A 19,733-nucleotide genomic window follows, 5' to 3' on the forward strand; every position below is an offset into this window, starting at 1 on the left:
CAGACTGGCGCTCCTCATAGGACCAGTGTTCCCTCTAAACTGAGTTAGTGTGAGCTAGTCCACATTTTTTTTAGCCTGCAGCTCACACATTTTTGTCTTGGCTCAGGAAGGAGGGCTCCAGAGCAAACTAATTTATGCAGCAGCCAAATCGCTCGCTCACAACTTTAATGCCAGCAGCTCACAAATTAGAATTTCTGCTCACAAGACTCTACCACTTAGAGGGAACACTGGTGTGGAGCAACGGAAGCGCCTGCTGTTCGCATGGGCTTTGGGACCCACGCTCCCTCTAAGCTGTGGAGTCTTGTGAGCAGAAATTCTACTTTGTGAGCTACTGGCATTAAAGTTGTGAGCGAGCGATTTGGCTGCTGCATAAATTAGTTTGCTCTGGAGCCCTCCTTCCTGAGCCAAGACAGAAATGTGTGAGCTGGAGGCTAAAAAACTGTGAGCTAGCTCACACTGACTCAGCTTAGAGGGAACACTGTTTGGGGCCCTCTTTTTCCTGCCTGCCGTGTAACGTTGCCAACGCTGGCATGGGAAATCCCTGGAGGTTTGGGGCTGGAGCCTGGGGCGGGGAGGAACCGCAGCAGGGTAGAGGGCCACGGAGTCCACCCTCGAAAGCAGCCGTTTTCCCCAGGAGAACTGTGGTCAGGAGACCAGCTGTGACTCCGGAGATCTCCGGGCCCCGCCTGGAGTTTGACACGCTTACTGCCGTCACACCCACACACACATCCTGCACATCAGACAGGAGAGAAGAGTGGGCAAAGAGACCAGTCACAGTACTTAAGGTTGCCGGGTCTGGGTTAGAAAATACCCGGAGGCTTTGGGGGTGGAGCCGGGAGAGGGCGGGGTTTGGGGAGGGGAGGGGCCTCCGCATGGAACAGTGCCACAGAGTCCACCCTCCAGAGCAGCCATTTTCTTGAGGGGAGCTGATCTCTGTCAGCTGGAGATCAGTTGTAAAAGCGGGAGATCTCCAGGCCCCACCTGGAGGCTGGCAACCCTAACAGAGCCCGCTTGGTGTAGTGGTTCAGTGCGCGGACTCTAATCTGGAAGAACCGGGGTTGATTCCCCACTCCTCCACTTGCACCTGGCTGGGTGACGTTGGGTCAGTCACAAGCTCTGGCACAGCTGTCCTTGAAAAAGAACAGTCTCTGTCAGAGTTGTCTCAGCCCCACCCACCTCACAGGGTGTCTGTTGTGGGGAGGGGAAGGGAAAGGAGTTTGTAAGCCCCTCTGAGACACCTTCAGGTAGTGAAGGGCGGGGTATAAATCCAATCTCCTCTTCTTCTACACCAGTTTGGTGTAGTGGTGAAGTGTGTGGGCTCTAATCTGGGAGAACCGGGTTTGATTATTCCCCACTCCTCCACTTGCACCTGCTGGATGACCTTGGGCAAGCCACAGTTCTGACAAGAGCTGTCCTTGAAAAAGAGCAGTTTCTGTCAGAGCTCTCTCAGCCCCACCCACCTCCCAGGGTATCTGTTGTGGGGAGGGGAAGGGAAAGGAGTTTGCAGGCCGCTCTGAGACTCCTTTGGGTAGTGAAGGGCAGGGTATGAATCTACTCTCTCCTTCTTCTTCAACTCCGCTGCCGCTCTCGTTCCGAGCTCTCCAGAGGGACAGGAAGACTCTCGTGGGGCGCCAAGGCAAACCCATCCGCAGGGCCGCTGCCAGGGGTCACGATGCCAAGGAGCAGGCCCCGCAAGCCACCCGGAGACCTTGGCCCATCCACTCCCACGAGGGGAAGGGAGGCGGCCCCGGAGGCTCCGGCAACGTCAAGGGGGCCTCCCACTTCCCGAGGGAAGGGGGGGTCTCTCCAGGGGAGGCAGCTCCTCTCCTTCTAGGCAACCTTCCCACCAGGAAATCTGTGATGCTTCAGGGGGCCTCCGGGACGCTCTCTCACTTCCCGATGGGAAGGGTGACAGGGGGAGGCGGCGGTGAGGATTATGGGAGCGATGGGGTGATCTCCCGTTTCCTGGCTGGAGAGACGCTGGAGGGAGTGGAGCCGGCCTCCTCAGTCCCGCTGGCAAGGACCCCAGGGAGGTAATGTGTGTGTGAAAGACTGAAAGTGTGCACATTTTGGTACGTGGGGGGGAGGTGAAGAGTGGAGGAGGTGGAGGCAGCCCAGTGCTTTCCTTCGCGGGGGAGTGCTGCAGGTCATCTGGCTGGTCCTATCTATGTGGAGCTGAGTGGCGACCCTCAGCATTTCAGGGCAGGACACATTCCAAGATTTAACCCTTCGTGATCTTCAGCCAGTTTGATGTGGTGGTTAAGAGCGCTGATCTAAGCTGGGAGAACCGGGTCGGATTCCCCACTCCTCCACTTGCACCTGCTGGATGACCTTGGGCAAGCCGTAGTTCTGTCAGAGCTGTTCTCTCAAGGACTTCCCTCTCAGCCCCCACCTACCTCACAGGGTGTCTGTTGTGGGGAGGGGAAGGGAAAGGAGTTTGTAAGCCAATCTGAGAGTCTGAGTGAAGGGTGGGGTATAAATCCAACCTCCTCCTCCTCCTCCTCGTCTTCTTCTTCATCTTTCCCCCTTCCATTCTCACTGAACCACACGGGCTTTCCCGAATTTCCAGCTGCTTCTAGGGGAGGCGGCCAACAGCTACTCGCCTGGTCGCCTACGGCGAGTGAGATTTGTCTACGCACAAGAACGATTTGATAAACTCTTGATAAACTCGCCGGAGAGAGTGGGGTTACTCAACAAATAGACGGATGTCATGCCGGAGAGAGCGGGGTTACTCAACAAATAGACGGATGTCATTTTGCCTAGGAAGGTGAGCTATGACCAGTCTTCCCTCTAAGCTGAGTTGGTGTGAGTTAGCTCAGTTTTTTAGCCTCCGGCTCACACATTTTTGTCTCAGCTCAGGAAGGAGGGCTCCAGAGCAAACTAATTCATGAAGCAGCCAAATCGCTCACTCACCACTTTAATGCCTGTAGCTCACAAAGTACAATCTTTGCTCACAAGACTCCACAGCTCAGAGGGAGCATTGGCTATGACGTGTCTGATACTTAGCAGCAGGGCTATTTTTGGGCAGGAACGCACAGGAACGGAGTTCCGGCTGGCTCTCAAGTTGGCCATGCCCAGCAAGAACTCATTAGCATAATAGGCCACACCTAACAGCAGGAACTCATTCGGATTGGCTACAATTAGGGGTGTGTGGCCTAACATGCAAAAAGCCCTGGGTTTTGACAACAAACAAGGTAAAGAGAATAAGAAGAAAAAGGTGGGTGTGGCTGGATGACCACACCTCTGGTAACATGGGGTTGTGGCCTAATATGTGAATGAACTATGCTGTCAGGGGTGTGGCCTAATATGCTAATGAGTTCCTGCTGTTGGGTATGGCCTATTATGCTAATGAGTTCCTGCTGGGCTTTTTCTACAAAAAAAAGCCCTGCTTAGCGGCATTTGTGACATTGCTGGCCAGGCTCTTTTAAGGGGCCACCCCAACCATCACATCTTTCTGGTGTGCACCTCTACACTCCGCTCCCCCATTTTAATATATATATTTTGATGGGATGTGAAACCACGAGGGGCTTGGGGGAACACGTTAAGCGTGTGGAGACAGGCTGTAGATGTGGCATAGCCCATCCGAGTCCGGAAAGACCGGGCTTGTCATCGTGGCCACTTTACACTGAATCAGACCATCAGTCCGTACAGGTCAGCACGGTCTACTCAGACTGGCAGCAGCTCTTCCGGTTCTCAGGCGGAGAAAGGTCTTTCGCATCACCTCCTGCCTGGTCCTTTTAGCCGCAGAAGTTGGGGATCGAACCTGGGACTTTCTGCATGCCAAGCAGAGGCCTGCTTTGGAGGGTGGACTCTATGGCATTATACCCGAGTGAGGCTCCTCCCCTTCCCCAACCCTGTCCTCTGCAGGCTCCACCCCAAAAACCCACCTCTATTTCCGGAACCCAGGGCTGGCGACCCTATTTCAGACGGGCATTTTTCATATCACCTACTACCAAATCCATTTAACTGGAGATGCTGGGGATAGAACCGGGGACCTTCTGCATGCCAACCAGAGGTTCTTCCACTGAGCCACGGCTCCTCTCCATTGAGGCATACGACATCTATGGAATTAGGGGTGTTGTTGCTCCAGCACTCCTATACTCTTCTAGGGCTTCAGTTAGGGTTGCCAAGTGGGAATGTAGCCGCCAGCGAGTTTTCCCTCGGATGGCCGTGGCCCCGCCCCCAGCGTGCCCGGTGTGGTCGCGTCACTTCCGGGTGACGCGCACGTCGGGGTGGGGTTCCCCCTGGGGCCCGATCTGCCGCTGCCGGGGTACGAGCCTCTGGGGCGGGGTTTTCCCTGCCCCCCAGGGGGATTTGGGAAGCCTAGCTTCAGTCCACCCCCAGGATATAGAAAAGGGGGCAGCGGCAGGCACCCCCTTCACACATTTAGGCTCCGAGAAGAGATGCCAAAAGGCCAAAGGAAGCAGCGGCGTAGATCGGACTCTTGAGTCTCGCAACTGGTCAGTTAAAGTTGGTTAAAATGTAAAGTGAGGAACCCATTTGCAAGGAAGTTCGTCCTAAAAGCAAACCATCCCAACCCGCTAAGATAATTTCAGGTTGCCGTCATAAGAATTTGTCAGCATTTTTAAAAACGAAACAGAAAAAAAAATATCTTTCAGATCTTCTGTGATTCTTAAGATTACCGGCTCAAAGAGATCAAAGTGGGCTCTTTCCTCAGCTAATAATAGGGGCAGAAACTCATTCATACGGAAATATTCAGTCATTATGTTTTAGATAATCACAATATCAGGACTATCCTCTGTCCTCAGTTGGCCTTTCTCCACAAGTAAATATTAGGGAAGGAGAGAAGTTTCCTGAACCCTGAAGCTAGCAAATTAGATTTTTCAATGTGACTCCACTGGTCACCCTAATGGAACTACATGTGACATGATGTTCAGACCCATCGCCTGATTGACACACGGAATAGAACAGGGGTCTCCGATCTTCTTGAGCCCATGGGCATCTGTGGAATTCTGACACAGCTTGGTGGGCGCAGCGACAAAATGGCTGCCACAAAATGGCTGCTGCAGGAGGCGGAGCCATACAGCAAAGTGACCCAGCAAAGATCCTTGTGCTGCGGCGACAGCTGCTGCCAGAGCAACAATATTAAAAATGTGAACAGCCAATCAAATAGCCCATAGCCAGTCAGAAACCTTGCTGGGCAAAAGCCCCGCCTGTCCCCACCCACTTTCTATGAACACTTGGCAGGCACCAGGGAAGGTCTCAGCAGGCACTGAGATGCCCACGGGCTGCACGTTGGAGACCCCTACAATGAGGGCTCTTTTTGTAGAAAAATCCCAGCAGGAACTCATTAGCATAACAGGCCACACCCAACAGCAGGAACCCATTAGCATATTAGGCCACACCCCTGACAGCACAGCTTATTAGCACATTAGGCCGCACCCCCATGTTACCAGCCGCACCCACCTTTTGCTTCTTATTCTGTTTACCTTGTTTGTTGCCAAAACCCAGGGCTTTTCTTGTTGCAGGAACTCCTTTGCATGTTAGGCCACACACCCCTAATGTAGCCAATCCTAATGAGTTTCTGCTGTTGGGTGTGGCCTATTATGCTAATGCGTTCCTGCTGGGCACGGCCAACTTGGGAGCCAGCCGGAACTTCGTTCCTGTGCGTTCCTGCCCCAAAATAGCCCTGCCTACAACGGAATGATAAAGCCGTACTAATTCAGAGCTCCAGCTTTCTACATGCTCGTTCTCATGCGCGTGTGAACCCAGCCCAAGAAGACTGAGCTAAAAACGGGCCACCATTCCGAGCCACGACGGCTATTTGTACATTCCTAAGGAGAAACTAGAAACGAACATTGCTCCTCCCTACCGGAGGTGCCTCAGCTTCCGTTTACCTGAACACAGGACTGTGGCCTCCAAGACGGGCCTTGGACCAAGCCAATGGAGAAGGTACAGCCAGGTAATCCATCCCTTCTTTCCGTGCCACACCGAGTCCAAAGCCCCCAGGGGTACCGCCCCCATCCTCTCCGTTGCAGCTCCCGTCCTCTTTCCGGGTGAGTGCCACGGTCTGCTCCGTTGAGGTCTTCCGGGCTTTTTGGGGAATGCTCTCCGCTGGCCGGGTGCCGGCACAGTTGAAGGGGGCCACCTCACCACCGCCCTCCACAGATTCCCCCGGGGCTTCCTCTCCGAGGCTCCCCCGCCGAGACAGACAAGGGGATGCAGACGAGAGTGTTTCAGAGCTGGAATAGCGCCGCTTGCCACAGGGGGAAGCCGGGCGCGGGCCCAGAAGCATCCACCCGTCCTCCATCCCCCGGCTCGGAGAATAACCAGAGCCGTAGATCGGCCAGGACTCATCGGCGGATGACCAGGGCTTGGGGGAACCCCGCGGGGAGCCCAAGGGCGAGGTGAGGGCAAACCGGGCCGCGGCCTCGTTCAGTTCGTGCTCCACGTCATCCCCAGCGGGCGCCTCGTCGTCCGAGAAAAAGCTCCACGGGGAGGCGCTACCGCTGCTGGCGGGGCTAGGGGTGAAGAAGCCAGACGCTGGCGGTGCCTCGCGGTACCCTCCAAAGGCCTCCAGGAGGAGATAGTCGCGCGGCGAAGAGTCCCAGTCATCTTCCTCGGTCCGTCGGCCGGGGGAAATGGTAGTGATTTGTATGCTCGGACACTCGAGGACCCGAGAGCCTCCGAGACGCACACGCCGGGCCGGCTGACTCTCAAACGTGTCTCCGTCCAAGTCTGCTGGGCGGGGAGGGGGCGAGTGCATGCCAGCTCGGCCTCCGCCTGGGTGCAGCGGGCATGGGATGCCCAGAGGAGAAGCGTAGGGAGGGGGGTCCCCCAGCGCCAGCGAGCAATAGACAGGGAGGCTGTCTGTATCCAGATCTGTGAAAAGACACCGTTTTATTTGTGCCGATTCATGGAAAACGTTTATGAACCACTCTTCCCCAACTTCAAGGACAACTCCATCATATACATACTATGAAACAAACATACTGCTAGACAGGGCTTTTTTTGTAGAAAAAGCCCAGCAGGAACTCATTCGCATAATAGGCCACACCCAACAGCAGGAACTCATTAGCCTATTAGGCCACACCCTTAACAGCACAGCTCATTAGCACATTAGGCCACACCCCCATGTTACCAGAAGTGTGCTCATCCAGTCACACCCAACTTTTGCTTCTTATTCTGTTGAACTGGTATATTGTCAAAACCCAGGGGTTTTTTGTAGCAGGGACTCCTTTGCATGTTAGGCCACACACCCCTAATGTAGCCAATCCTAATGAGTTTCTGCTGTTGGGTGTGGTCTATTATGCTAATGAGTTCCTGCTGGGCGTGGCCAACTCCGGAGCCAGCCGGAACTCCGTTCCTGTGCGCTCCTGCCCAAAAATAGCCCTGCTGCTAGAAAAAAAACACGAGGGTCAGTGAGGAATGGTAAGCCGGTGGGAAGGGATAAATGATTTGAGAAACGTTCCCCTTTTCCGCACACAGAGCACGATCAGCGTCTGAAGGCCGGAGCAGCCCAGACTTCTCCGCCTCTCTCTGCTGTGGTTGTTGTTTCCCCCGTTTCACCCACTCTCAACAGCTCTCAACATGCCATGCCTCCAGGAGCACACTCAGTCCTCAACGGACTTTATCTGATGGTTTTCATTTTTGTTTTAATAAGGGGTACCATATTTCAGAAAGAAAGAAACTAGGACATATTTCCCGATTACTTCAAAGAAGTGACCACTATGACAAATCTCCTTTTAGATACCCCTACTATTTAAGCTGCAGTGGCTCAAGTGGTTAAGACGCTGAACTGCAGGCTGTGGAAGGTCAGTAGTTCAGCAGTTTGAGACCCAAGTGTGCCGCATGATGGAGTGAGCTCCAGTCTCTAGTTCCAGCTCCTGCCAACCTAGCAGTTCGAAAGCAAGAAATTGCAAGTAGATAAATAGGGACCACTTCGGTGGGAAGGGAACAGCGTTCCATGCGCCTTGGTGTTTAGTCATGCCGGCCACATGACCACGGAAACGTCTTCGGGCAGCGCTGGCTCTTCGGCTTTGAAACGGAGATGAGCACCGCAACCCTAGAGTCGGATTCGACCGGCTTTTGAGCAAGGGAACCTTTACCTTTACATTTACTATTTAAGCAACGAACATGAAATTAAGCAAACTCCGGAGCACGATGGAAGACAGGAGGGCCTGGCGTGATGTGGTCCGTGGGGGTCTCAAAGGGTCGGACATGTGACTGAAGAACAACAACAACTATTTAAGCTGTGATAATTGCTACTAACTAGGAATATTCTGAACCTTCCGACCGAAAAATAGGACATTTTCATCAGTTTTTAAAAAAGGATCCAAAAGAGGACAGACACACACACACACACACACAAAAGAGGACATATCCTCTTTTCGGGCCCTGGGGAGGAACTCCTCCCCGACGTGTGCGTCACCCGGAAGTTATGTGACCACACCGGGCACGCTGGGGGCGGGGCCACGTCCATCCAAGGGAAAACTCTATGGTTTTCCATCGTATGGCTGTGGCCCCGCCCCCAGCATGCCTGGCGTCATCACGTCACTTCTGGGTGACGTGCATGCAGCGCGCATGTGCAACAGACGCCGGTCGGAAGCCCCCTGCTCCCGGCGAAAATCCACTTGGCAACCCTATTGGGGGATTCCTGGTACACCAACATGGCGCAGTGAACAGAGTGTTGGACTAGAGCCTGAGAGAGCTGGGTTTGAATCCCCACTCCAACCACGGATGCCCATTGGGTGACCGTGGGCCAATCGCAAACTCATGCTGCTCCAAATGCCACCCCGTGGCTATGGGCCTGCAGCCAGGACACCTCAGAGTGTTGTGGGAATACGCGGGAGGGGCAAAAAAAAGTGGAATATCAATAAATGCAAATCCAGGCACTCTGATTACGATTAGCCGTGGGGTTAAAGAGACAGGCTATCCACACTCAGTCACACACATGGATCTGCCTGATACGGAATCAGACCCTTGGTCAGTACTGTCTACTAAGACCAGCAGTGGCTCACCAGGGATGCCAGCCTCCAGGTGGGACCTGGGGATCTCCTGGAATTACAGCTCCTCTCCAGACGACAGAGATCAGTTCCCCTGGAGAAAACGGATGCTTTGGAGGGTGAACCCTATGGCATTGTGCCCCACCGAGGTCCCTGTCCTCCCCAGGCTCCACCCCCAAATCTCCTGGAGTTTCCCAGCCTGGATATAGCAACCTTACCCCCCCCCCCCCCGCCCACCGGCAACCCAGGCAACCCTATCTCAGGCTGAGGTCTTTCACCATCCCCTCCTACCTGATCCTTTTAACTGGAGATGCCGGGGATTGAACCAGGGACCTTCTGCGTCCCAAGCAGATGCTCTGCCAGTGAGCCACGGCCCCTCCCCTCAAACAACACAGCCGCTACAACCACTGCATTGTTCAAATGCCCATGGAACAAAACATGTTATACAGTCTTTCAGAAAAGGTTCGTAAAGATGTGGCACTTTAACAATGTCCGCAAGGAAGGCCCTGCTGCTAACAGTTACCATCTGATAGGTAAAGGTAAAGGTTCCCTTGCTCGAAAGCCAGTCGAATCCGACTGAATGAGCGGTGCTCGTCTCCGTTTCAAAGCCGAAGAGCCAGCGCTGTCCGAAGACGTTTCCGTGGTCATGTGGCCGGCGTGACTAAACACCAAGGCGCATGGAACGCTGTTACCTGCCCACCAAAGTGGTCCCTATTTATCTACTTGCAATGTCTCGCTTTCGAACTGCTAGGTTGGCAGGATCTGGAACGAGAGACGGGAGCTCACTCCATCATGCGGCAACTCGGGTCATGCTGAACCACCGACCTTCCACAGCCTGCAGTTCAGCGTCTTAACCACTTGAGGCGCCGCAGCTCCCACCATCTGATAGAAGAAACAGCAAACAACCAGTGGACAGATTTTGAGGCACCAGTCACCATGGGTCAGCAGCCCTTCACTAAAGATGGGCAAGGGGCACCTAGTTCACCCCCATTGTTTATTCCTCTTCTCTCCTCCCCACAATGCATTCTGGGAAATGAAGTTCCCAGAATGTCCGACATCGACAAAGGGACGGGACCTCGGGGCTCCTAACTCCGGATTGGGAAATTCCTGGAGATTTTAGGAGTGCAGCCTGGGGAGGGAGGGGTTTGAGGAGGGGACGAACCTTGGCAGGGTACCATGCCATACAGCCCACTCTCCAAAGCAGCCATTTCCTCCAGGAGAACTGATCTCTGTGGTCCGCAGTTGTCATTCTGGGAGATCACCAGGCCCCGTGTGCCGCTTGGTGACCCCAGGTGACCTCAAAAACCATTCCGTGCCCAGTCCAAAATGAGCGACAGCACCCCTGCAAAGACAAATAGACTGAACTTTCATGTTCAGAGGCAGCATTTCATGTCCAGAGGAGACTCTGGCTTCCACGCCCCGCCTACAAGCCTTCTGGGCAGGGGTCATTTCCGGCAGGAGCGCACAGGAGCGGAGCTCCAGCAGTAAAGAGCCCAAGGGGCGGGCACATGCAACAAGCCCCCCCCCCTGCTCCCAGCAGCCCTCAGTCAGAGCAAGAAGCAGCCAGGTAAGTTGCAGAGCCCCCCCCCGACCCCCGGTCCAAAACAGTCCAGTGGTGCCTTTAAGACCAAGTTTATTCAGGTACAAGCTCTCCCTCCTCTGCAAGGACAGATCTGCACATTCTCCCCCCCCCCCCCCCCCGAGCTCCCCATCCCCCCCCCCCCCCCGCCCCGATAGCTAGCAGTCCAAAACAGTCCAGTGGAGCCTGAGCGGTGGGTGTTGCCTTCTGACACGCTTGCGGTGACGTCGGGGGGTGTGGCCTATGCAAATAAGTTGTGCTGATGAGTTATGCTAATGAGCTCCTGCACCTCTTTTTCTACTAAATGACCCCTGCTTCTGTGGCATCTTGGATGAAACAGGATGTTGGACTATATGGAACTTTGGCCTGACCCAGCCTGGCTGTGTTTCTCTTAACTGCAGATTAAATGTAGACCGCACCACTCCCTGCATTTTGCAAAGAGATTTGGAACTTCAAAATGACTACTGTATAGCGGTTGCCAGGTCGTCCCAGGCCACCGGTAGGGAAGGTGGAGGGGGTAGATTTGCCACCAGCTCCAGGTTGGGAAACTCCCAGAGCTTTGGGGAGGACAGGGACCTCAGTGGGTACAAGGCCAGAGTCCACCCTCCAAAGCACTCATTTTCTCCAGGGGAACTGATCTCTGTAACCTGGAGACGAGCTGTAATTTGGAGGGATCCCCAGGTCCCACTTGGAGGCACCCCTACCACTGTAGAAAGGGCACATCACATTCTACAGAACCACCAATGAACACTCAGTGTATTGGAAATGTGGCCTTCAGTGAGCTTTCAGAGGCGTATGACCAGCCATGCCCCCAATGGGAGAATTCTTTTCAAAAGTTTTGACTGTAGATATATTATTATTATTATTATTATTGTTATTATTATTATTATTATTAGGGGTCGTTTCGTAGAAAAAGAGCTAGGGGAACTCATTAGCATAACTCATTAGCATATGCCACACCCCCCGACATCACCGGAAGTGTGTCATATGGCCACACCCCCTGACATCACCGGAAGTCATGAGGGGCCCGGCGATGGACCTGCAAGGCCGGCGGGAGTGCAAGGAAGCCCCGCAAAGGCCCTCCCTGGCCCCAGGCAGGCAGGGGTGGGGAGAGGCAGGGAGGAAGCAACTTACCCTCCCTCTTCTCCTGCCTCCTCCTGGCTGAATGAGGGCCGGAAGCGGGGCAGCCGGAAGCCGTCCCACCGTACCTCACCCGGGGGAAGTGCGATCCCCCACGATCCCCCCCGAAATGACCTCTGATTATTATTATTATTACTCAACAAATCCCATCACTATGTGCCCAGTTCTGTCGACTTGGCACGAAGTGACTAGCTTACACTCTAGTCCAATGTTCCCTCTAAGCTGTGGAGTCTTGTGAGCAAAAATTCTACTGTGTGAGCTACTGGCATTAAAGCTGTGAGCGAGCAATTTGGCTACTGCATAGATTAGTTTGCTCTGGAGCCATCCATCCTGAGCCAAGACAAAAAACTCAGCTTAGAGGGAACAGTGCTCTAGTCTGCACTTTTCCTCTCCGCCCTGGTTTGACAAAGTGGTAACTTCCCAGGATGAGTCGCTCAGTGGTCCACCCCTTAACCTTAAAAAGAAATCAAGTTACTAGTCCACAAAAAGGCCTGGCAGCTCTCCGGCTCCTGCCTCCCTATGCTAGGAATGAATGGCATGTGTGGAAGGAAGCAGGAAAGAGAAGTAACTACTTTGGAGAACATTTGTGCTTGCTGGACGCATTCGAGCGCGTGATAACTAATGGGCCTCCTTTACCATCCTCCCAAACGGTGGGACTGTTGACGCAGGGGGAACACACCTAAGGGATCCAGGAAAGATCCAACTTTGCGCCCTTCCTCCACCCATGACAATCCCGTCCACTCAACGAGGCAAACGTGAGCATTCCAGCCCCATCCCACGGATTTAAATAGTTGGTTTGAAAAGCGAATAGCAGCAAGATAGAAAGTAAATACAGACAAGATTCTTTCTCCTAGAAAAAACAAATATTTGGACCAACATATTTAAACAAACAAAATAGAGAGAGAGAGAGAGAGGGAGGGAGGGAGAGATGAAAGTCAATGTGATCCATTCTCTCCCTCGCCCTTGCTTTCTTCCTCCCTCTCTCTACCAGCCGCCACCCCAAAGCCTGCTTCTAATTTAACGTCCTGTTTGCCTACCCTATTTTTGCCATCTGCTCTCTCAGCAGGGGGGTGGTCCCTAGCGCCCAAATGGCGCCCACCCGGCTAGAGCTCGGCCTGCCCCCTTACTCACTACTCCCCCCAGTGGCAGCCGGGCGCTCCTGCGACCCTAGATTTTCCAGAACTCGCCATCCAGCGTGAACAAGCAGCCACAATCTGCTTCACAGTTGGGGACGGAAAACACATCTGAAAATTCACAGACCGCATGCTTGCAGGGAGGCATGATGAGAAACCGGCAAGCTCAGAAGGTAGTAAGGAGGACAGGGATGCCAGGCCAGAAAGGAATCAGATGAAATCCCCAAATGCCTTTTTTTAAGGGTGCCTTGGAGAGCACTCTTTGAGAGGAGCTGTGGTGGCTCAAGTGGTTAAGACGCTGAACTGCAAGTTGGAAGGTCAGTAGTTCAGCAGTTTGAGACCTGAGCGCTGCATGACAGAGTGAGCTCCCGTCTCTGGTGCCAGTTCCTGCCAACCTAGCAGTTCGAAAGCAAGAAATTGCAAGTAGATAAATAGGTACCACTTTGGTGGGAAGGTAACAGCATTTTGTGCACCTTGGCGTTTGGTCCTCCCCTGAGAGTGGCTAATACTGTCCTTTCACAAGACTCCGGGCAACTTAAGCACCAGCATGTGACAAAGATGGAGTCACCCAGGCCGCACACACACAGACACACCGCCCAGTATTGCAATACTGCCGGCTTATTTGTACAGACAGAAATGTGTAGATAATGGAAAAGTTATTTTTTGTGATTTTGTGAGCTCCCGTCTCTAGTTCCAGCTCCTGCCAACCTAGCAGTTCGAAAGCAAGAAAAATTGCAAGTAGATCAATAGGGACTACTTCGGTGGGAAGGGAACAGCGTTCCGTGCGCCTCGGTGTTTAGTCATGCCGGCCACATGACCACGGAGATGTCTTCGGACAGCGCTGGCTCCTCGGCTTTGAAACGGAGATGAGCACCGCAACCCTAGAGTCGGATCTGACTGGCTTTCGAGCAAGGGAACCTTTACCTTTACCTTGAGAGCACATTTGCTCAGTTATCTGCACAACAGCCTTGAGAGGTAGGCCCACAAGAATTCAGCCTACATTGCAAATTGAAGCAGAAAGACAGTAATTTGCCTGTATCTACTCAGTCTGCCGCAGAGGCAAAGTCTGAAGCAGAGTATTTTAGTTCCCCTTCACAGGATGCTGTGGTGGAGAGTGCCATCAAGTGACAGCTGACATACGGTGACCCTGTAGGCTTTTCAAGGCAAGAGACATCCAGAGGTGCTATGCCACCACCTGCCTGTGTTGCATCCCTGGTATTGCTTCGAGGTCTCCCATCCAAATATTAGGCAGGCCCGACCCTGCTTAGCTTCCGAGATCTGACAAGATCGGGCTAGCCTGGGCTATCCAGGTCAGGGCTAAACGAAGGCAATGTCCACTGCTTGGATTTTGATACTCCCTCAGCTGCCAACCTAGCAGTTCGAAAGCAAGAAATTGCAAGTAGATAAACAGGTACCACTTTGGTGGGAAGGTTAACAGCATTCCGTGTGCCTTGGTGTTTAGTCACGCCGGCCACATGACCACGGAAACGTCTTCGGACAGCGCTGGCTCTTCGGCTTGGAAACGGAGATGAGCACCGCAACCCTAGGGTCGGACTCGACTGGCTTTCGAGCAAGGGAAACCTTGACCTTGAACTTTACCTTTACAGCTGAAAAGGGAGAAACCAAAAAAATATACAAAGACACTTCCTCCCCCTCCACAAGGTTTAATTTCGTCACCCCACCAATTAATGATAAACACGTTGTTGCTCGGCTCGCCATGGTCAATTCACTTTTTGTTCTAAATGCATTTTGTTAGGATTGTAGTACTCTCATGGAAATCTTTGTAATTTATTTCCCCAATTTATTTCTTTTTCGGGGGTGTGTGTGTAAAATGGAAATCAAAACTCTCCACCGAGACCAGAGTCGCCTAGAGCAATTAAACCCATCCCAGCTAAAGTGGAACTTCCATGTTCAGAGGCAATATACCTTAAAGTAGCAAACACTGGGGAATAAGCAGCTGGAAAGGACAGTTGGCATCAAGGCCCTGTTTGTGAGCTTTTGGGGAGCACCAAGCTACAGTTACGGCCAGTGCGCATACTGGTTAAAGAGCTAGGATTGGGGAGGTAAAAAGGTAAAGGTAAAGGTTCCCTTGCTCGAAAGGCCGGAGTTCAAATCCACCCTTCACTTACGAAGCTCGACAGCTGATCTGGGGCCAGCCACACTCTGTCTGCCTAACCTATCCCACAGGGTTGTTGTAAGGACAAAACGGTGGAGGAGAGAATCACATTTGCTACTGTAGTGTGATACAGAGCTAGTGTGGTGTGGTGGTTAGAGTGTGAGACTAGGATCTAGGAGAGCCTGGTTCGAATACCCATTCTGCCACGGAAAGTCAAGCCAGACACATACTCTTGGCCTAACCTAGTCCACCTCACAAGGCTGTTGTGAGGAAAAATGCTCTCGGTCCCCGCCGGGAAGAAGGGCAGGGTGTGAGTGAAGTGAATAAATCAAAGCAAACGGCTTGGTGGACGGGCGGGCTAAAAACACAACGAAGCAACCGAAGGAAATCGGTCTGGCCGCTGTCAGGAGCAGGACACCGGGCCTGCGGTCCACTACAGTATGGGCTTGTGCATTCTTGGCTCCACAGGGAGGGAGGGAGGGGGCCACCCTCCGGCCCCCCCATGTTCCGGTCCCATTCACGGCCCAAGCCAGGAGCGAGATTCCAAACCTCCTCTTCTACCTTAAGGATCCGGGAAGGTTTTTGGCAAGCAAAGGTGGGCTCCGGAACGCTTCCCCCGAACTTGGCCGAACGCTCTGTGGGCCTCCACCCTGTTCCGTGGGCCGGAGACCAGCCCAGGACTGGGAGGGGCTGCCATCTGAACCCAATTAAAGGGCCATTTCCCAAAGCCCCAGGCTCCACTGGCAGGGACCCCCGTTGCCAAGGAAACGGGGCCCGGGCCAAGGACGAAAGGGAAAATGGCACCGTTGCAAGGGAGATAGTTGAAACCGTATGTGAGAGAGGCCGCCGCCACGCCTCCCCGCCCCCCTCCGCCGAGGATGCAAGGGGCTTGGACCGGGGCCAGTCTGGAGGGGCCGGATTCAGCGGGATCCTGAGGGCTCCTCCGCTCCCATCTGGATTTCATTCCAACCAGACACCGCCTGCCCAGAGACGGTTTGACCTTTCTCTCTGGAAAGGAACCCAGTTTCCTACCTTCGCCTCTGGGGCGGCCGGCTCTCTCCCAGAATGGGTCTTGGCCAGAATGTGGGTTTATCCGGGCCGTGCGTTTGCGCTTGGAAGAACGTCGCCTGCCAATGTTCCCTCTAAGCTGTGGGGTTTTGGGAGCAGAAATTCTACTTTGTGAGCTACTGGCATTAAAGTTGTGAGCGAGCAATAGGGCTGCCGCAGAAATTAGCTTGCTCTGGAGCCCTCCTTCCTGAGCGGGGACAAAAAACATGTGAGCTGGAGGCTGAAAAACTGTGAGCTAGCTCACACTCACTCAGCTTAGAGGGAACACTGGTACTCGCCTCCTCCCCGACTGAAGGGGCCATTGCGGATTCCCGAGACGGGGCTGGAGTCGTAAACCATATCACGAAACAGCAGCCCCCCCACCCCCGGGGGTGTTGTCTATTTTTCAAGTATGTGTGTCACGCAAACCGCACTTTTCTATTTTGGAAAGCCAGGCTTTGAACACCAGATGCGACCTTTCGCGTGTTAAGCTCTTACGAGGCTTCCGAGGGGACCACTTCTGAGGGAAGCGTGTCCCCCCATGAATGTTCGGTTTTTGAAAGGTTACTTTTGCTGCAACAGCCTGACCTTCTGGAAATCTTTCCGAACTAATATATTTAATTTTCGGGAGGTGGAGTTCAGCTTTTGGGGAAGGCAGCAAAAAAATCATCATCCTCATCACAACGAGAGCAACTGCCTGAGAGAAATGCAAGAAAAGTGTTTCGGACAGTCAGAAGTGATGTGAAAGACGGGGGGGGGGGGACCAAATTATGAATTTGGTGCTAGTCCTTAAGAACATACCATCTGTCATTAGAAACATAGTTGTCACAAGAGGATACCCTAAAACCAATGTTCCCTCTAAGCTGTGGAGTCTTGTGAGCAAAAATTCTACTTGGTGAGCTACTGGCATTAAAGTTGAGAGCGAGCCATTTGGCTACTGCAGAGATTAGTTTGCTCTGGAGCCCTCCTTCCTGAGCTGAGACAGAAAATGTGTGAGCCGGATGCTAAAAAACTGTGAGCTGGCTCACACTAACTCAGCTTAGAGGGAACATTGCCTCACACCTAAGTGTTTAGATACCGCAGATTTGGGGCCAGCCATAATCAAGGGTACCTCCTAGCCTACCTCATGCTCCTGACAGAACAAAGTGCGAGTCCAGTGGCATCTTTAAGACAACAAAGTTTTACTCAAGGTAATAAGCTTTCATATGCCCGTGCACTTCTTCAGATACAATGAAATGGAAATTACCAGTCCATACATATAAGTAGAGGGTGAGAGCAGCAAATTAGCATACAGCAATGTTTAACAGATTCAAGGACCAAACAGGAATAACAAGCTAATTTCTATGGTTACCATTTGTTTGGGTTTTAATTGTGGGGAAACACAGTGAAGAAAGCACTATATCAAAATTGGAGATTGACGGGCAGATGTATCCTTAACTGTGGAATGCTGAGAGTAATTGAGCCCCTGCCATCCCTCTCATCTCAAACATGGAGGCGACCTTACAACATCTTCTTCTTTGAAGTGGACAGATAAGCTGTGTAGAGTTATCTCCCCTGCCCCCAGGCCAGAGAAATACATTCCAGTCTCTTCATGAAGGACTGCAACCCAGTTTCGACTGTCCAGGAACCGGTATTTAAAAATAAACAAGAGGCTTGTGGCATCTTGAAAATGAACAAGTTTTGTATTCCAGCCTAAAATGTCATGGGCTAGAACCCACTTTGCCAGATACAACCTTTGGGTGCACATTACATCATCTGAGGCAGGTCACAGGTGAGGCAAAAAACACACTCTACCTGAAGTTCACTACTGGTTCTCCAGCTGTCTTTACAGCTGCCCATCTATATTTTCTAGGTTACCCAAGTTACCATGGCGGGGAATCATCTTACTAGCTGGGGAAAAGCATCGTTTCTCTTTGCTCACAGCTCTTCACAGACATACAGGACGTCAGTTTCACAACAGACCTATGAGGCAGGCCAGTCTCAATTTACAAACAACAAGGCCACGGCTAGGAGATGGCGGCTCACTTCATGCAAATTCAGAGCTGCAGCCGGAGCCTGGGATTGTCTGGATCCTAGCTCCAACCTCTATTTTTTTAAAAAAATATATCATTCATATACAACATAAAGATAGCCAGTTATCAATCCTGGGGAATCCAGAGCTACAATATCCCTCCTGCATGGAGTTCTGTGTGATCCGTAAACTTGCAACGACAAACTTTGGCCAACACATCAAACTCATGCAAACTGCACAGGGTTACCATTGTTCGAAAAGCAAAAAAGAAGAAGAAGAAGAAGACCGATTTCCCGACGGACTACTTCAAACAAGTGATCAGTATGCCAAATTTCATTTTGAAGACCCCTGCTTATTTAAGCTGTGCTAATTGCCACTAACTGGGAATATTCCTAACCTTCCAACTCAAAAGGGGGGAAATTTTATCCAGTTTTTTTAGAAGAGCCCAAAAGAGGACGGACGCAGGGAAAAAGAGGGCATGCCCTCTAAAAAAAGAAAGAAAGGGATATCTGATTACCCTAAAACTGTGTCTTTCCCCCATGTGCTGTTAAAGGCACCCTGAGTTTTAGAAGAGCCCAAAAGAGGACGGACGCAGAGAAAGAGGGCATGCCCTCTAAAAAAAAAAAAAAAGGATATTTGATTACCCTAAAACTGTGTCTTTCTCCCATGTGCTGTTAAAGGCACCCTGAGAAGAAACAAGCCACCCCTACAAAGCCTTTGCAGATACTCTTATTAACTCTTCTTGCTGGTTTCACAATCCGCTTTGCAATTCTTACTCGCAGGCAAACCTCTCCCCCCCCACCCAACATGCGCTGCAGAAGGGTGGAATCTTTCATGTCGTCTCCCTCCCCCTCATCCTAAAAAGGGGAAAAAGGCTATCTCCCGCAGATGCTCCCTTTAAAAAGCGGCTCTTCCTTCCTTCGGAATATCACAGAACAGAGCCCCAGCCCCGTCCCAGCCAAAAGCAATAACCCCCCCCCCCTCCAAAGCAAAGCCCCTCACCTTCCAAGGGGACCCCCATGCCGGGGGATTCTTTCTCCTCTTCTCCAAAAATCAGCTTAAATTCCAAATCTTCATCTTCACAGTTCGAAGCCCCCATTTTGGGGGAGGGGGGGCAGATGCAGCTTAGTGGAGGGGGGATTCTCCCCTGATTCCCCCCAAAATCAATTATTTAGCCACTTATTTCAACAAAACGGGGGGGAATTCTCCCGATCCCCCTTTCTAACGCAATGCCTTCTGCCTTCCACTTCCCCCCCCCCTCTAATTTATTTTTTCCCCAAAAAACCAAACTTTCCCAAACAAACTTTTCCCTCTCCTCCGAGCGCCCCCCTCCCCGTCCCCCTCTCCCCGCTGATTGGCTGTTGGGAAAAGCCGAGCCCTGCCCCCATGTCACACGAAGACACACCCACTGAGGGGGGGAGGAAAGGAGGGGGGACCTGGACGGGTCTATTTCCCCCACCCAAGGAATGAACCTCCGTCCCTGTCCTCCCTCCCCTCTCTCACCAGATGGAACATTCTACCTGGAGCTCATTGGAAGCCTGCCGAAGGGGACCCGCCCCCGTTTGTCTGCCGGCTATGGAAGCTTGGCCACACCCAGGCAAGGCTCTTAAAGGCGCGGGGAGCGAATAGCCGCGCTGCTATGGCTCGGGAAAACAATCGTAATGCATGAATAATGGTTGTGCGGGAGGCGAGAGCCACGTGAATGCAGGCATCACGCACGCTCCCGTTTAGGGCAAGGAGG

General features: G+C 52.5%; 1 protein-coding gene across 1 annotated transcript in view; it reads right to left on the reverse strand.

The window, feature by feature from the left end:
* The window catches only part of NFATC4 (nuclear factor of activated T-cells, cytoplasmic, calcineurin-dependent 4), a 42,659-nt gene extending 23,472 nt beyond the window's left edge, over nt 1–19,187 (reverse strand). The window contains exons 1-2 of the mRNA XM_015412717.1: nt 18,995–19,187; nt 5,859–6,843 (exon numbers count right to left, since the gene is read on the reverse strand). Coding sequence (XP_015268203.1) covers nt 5,859–6,843; nt 18,995–19,091 — 1,082 coding nt within the window. The 5' untranslated portion in view covers nt 19,092–19,187. The remainder of the gene's footprint in view (nt 1–5,858; nt 6,844–18,994) is intronic.
* Nucleotides 19,188–19,733: the final 546 nt, after the last annotated feature.

Source organism: Gekko japonicus, unplaced genomic scaffold (genome assembly GCF_001447785.1).
Source record: "Gekko japonicus isolate JY-2015 unplaced genomic scaffold, Gekko_japonicus_V1.1 scaffold669, whole genome shotgun sequence".
Lineage (NCBI taxonomy): Eukaryota > Metazoa > Chordata > Lepidosauria > Squamata > Gekkonidae > Gekko > Gekko japonicus.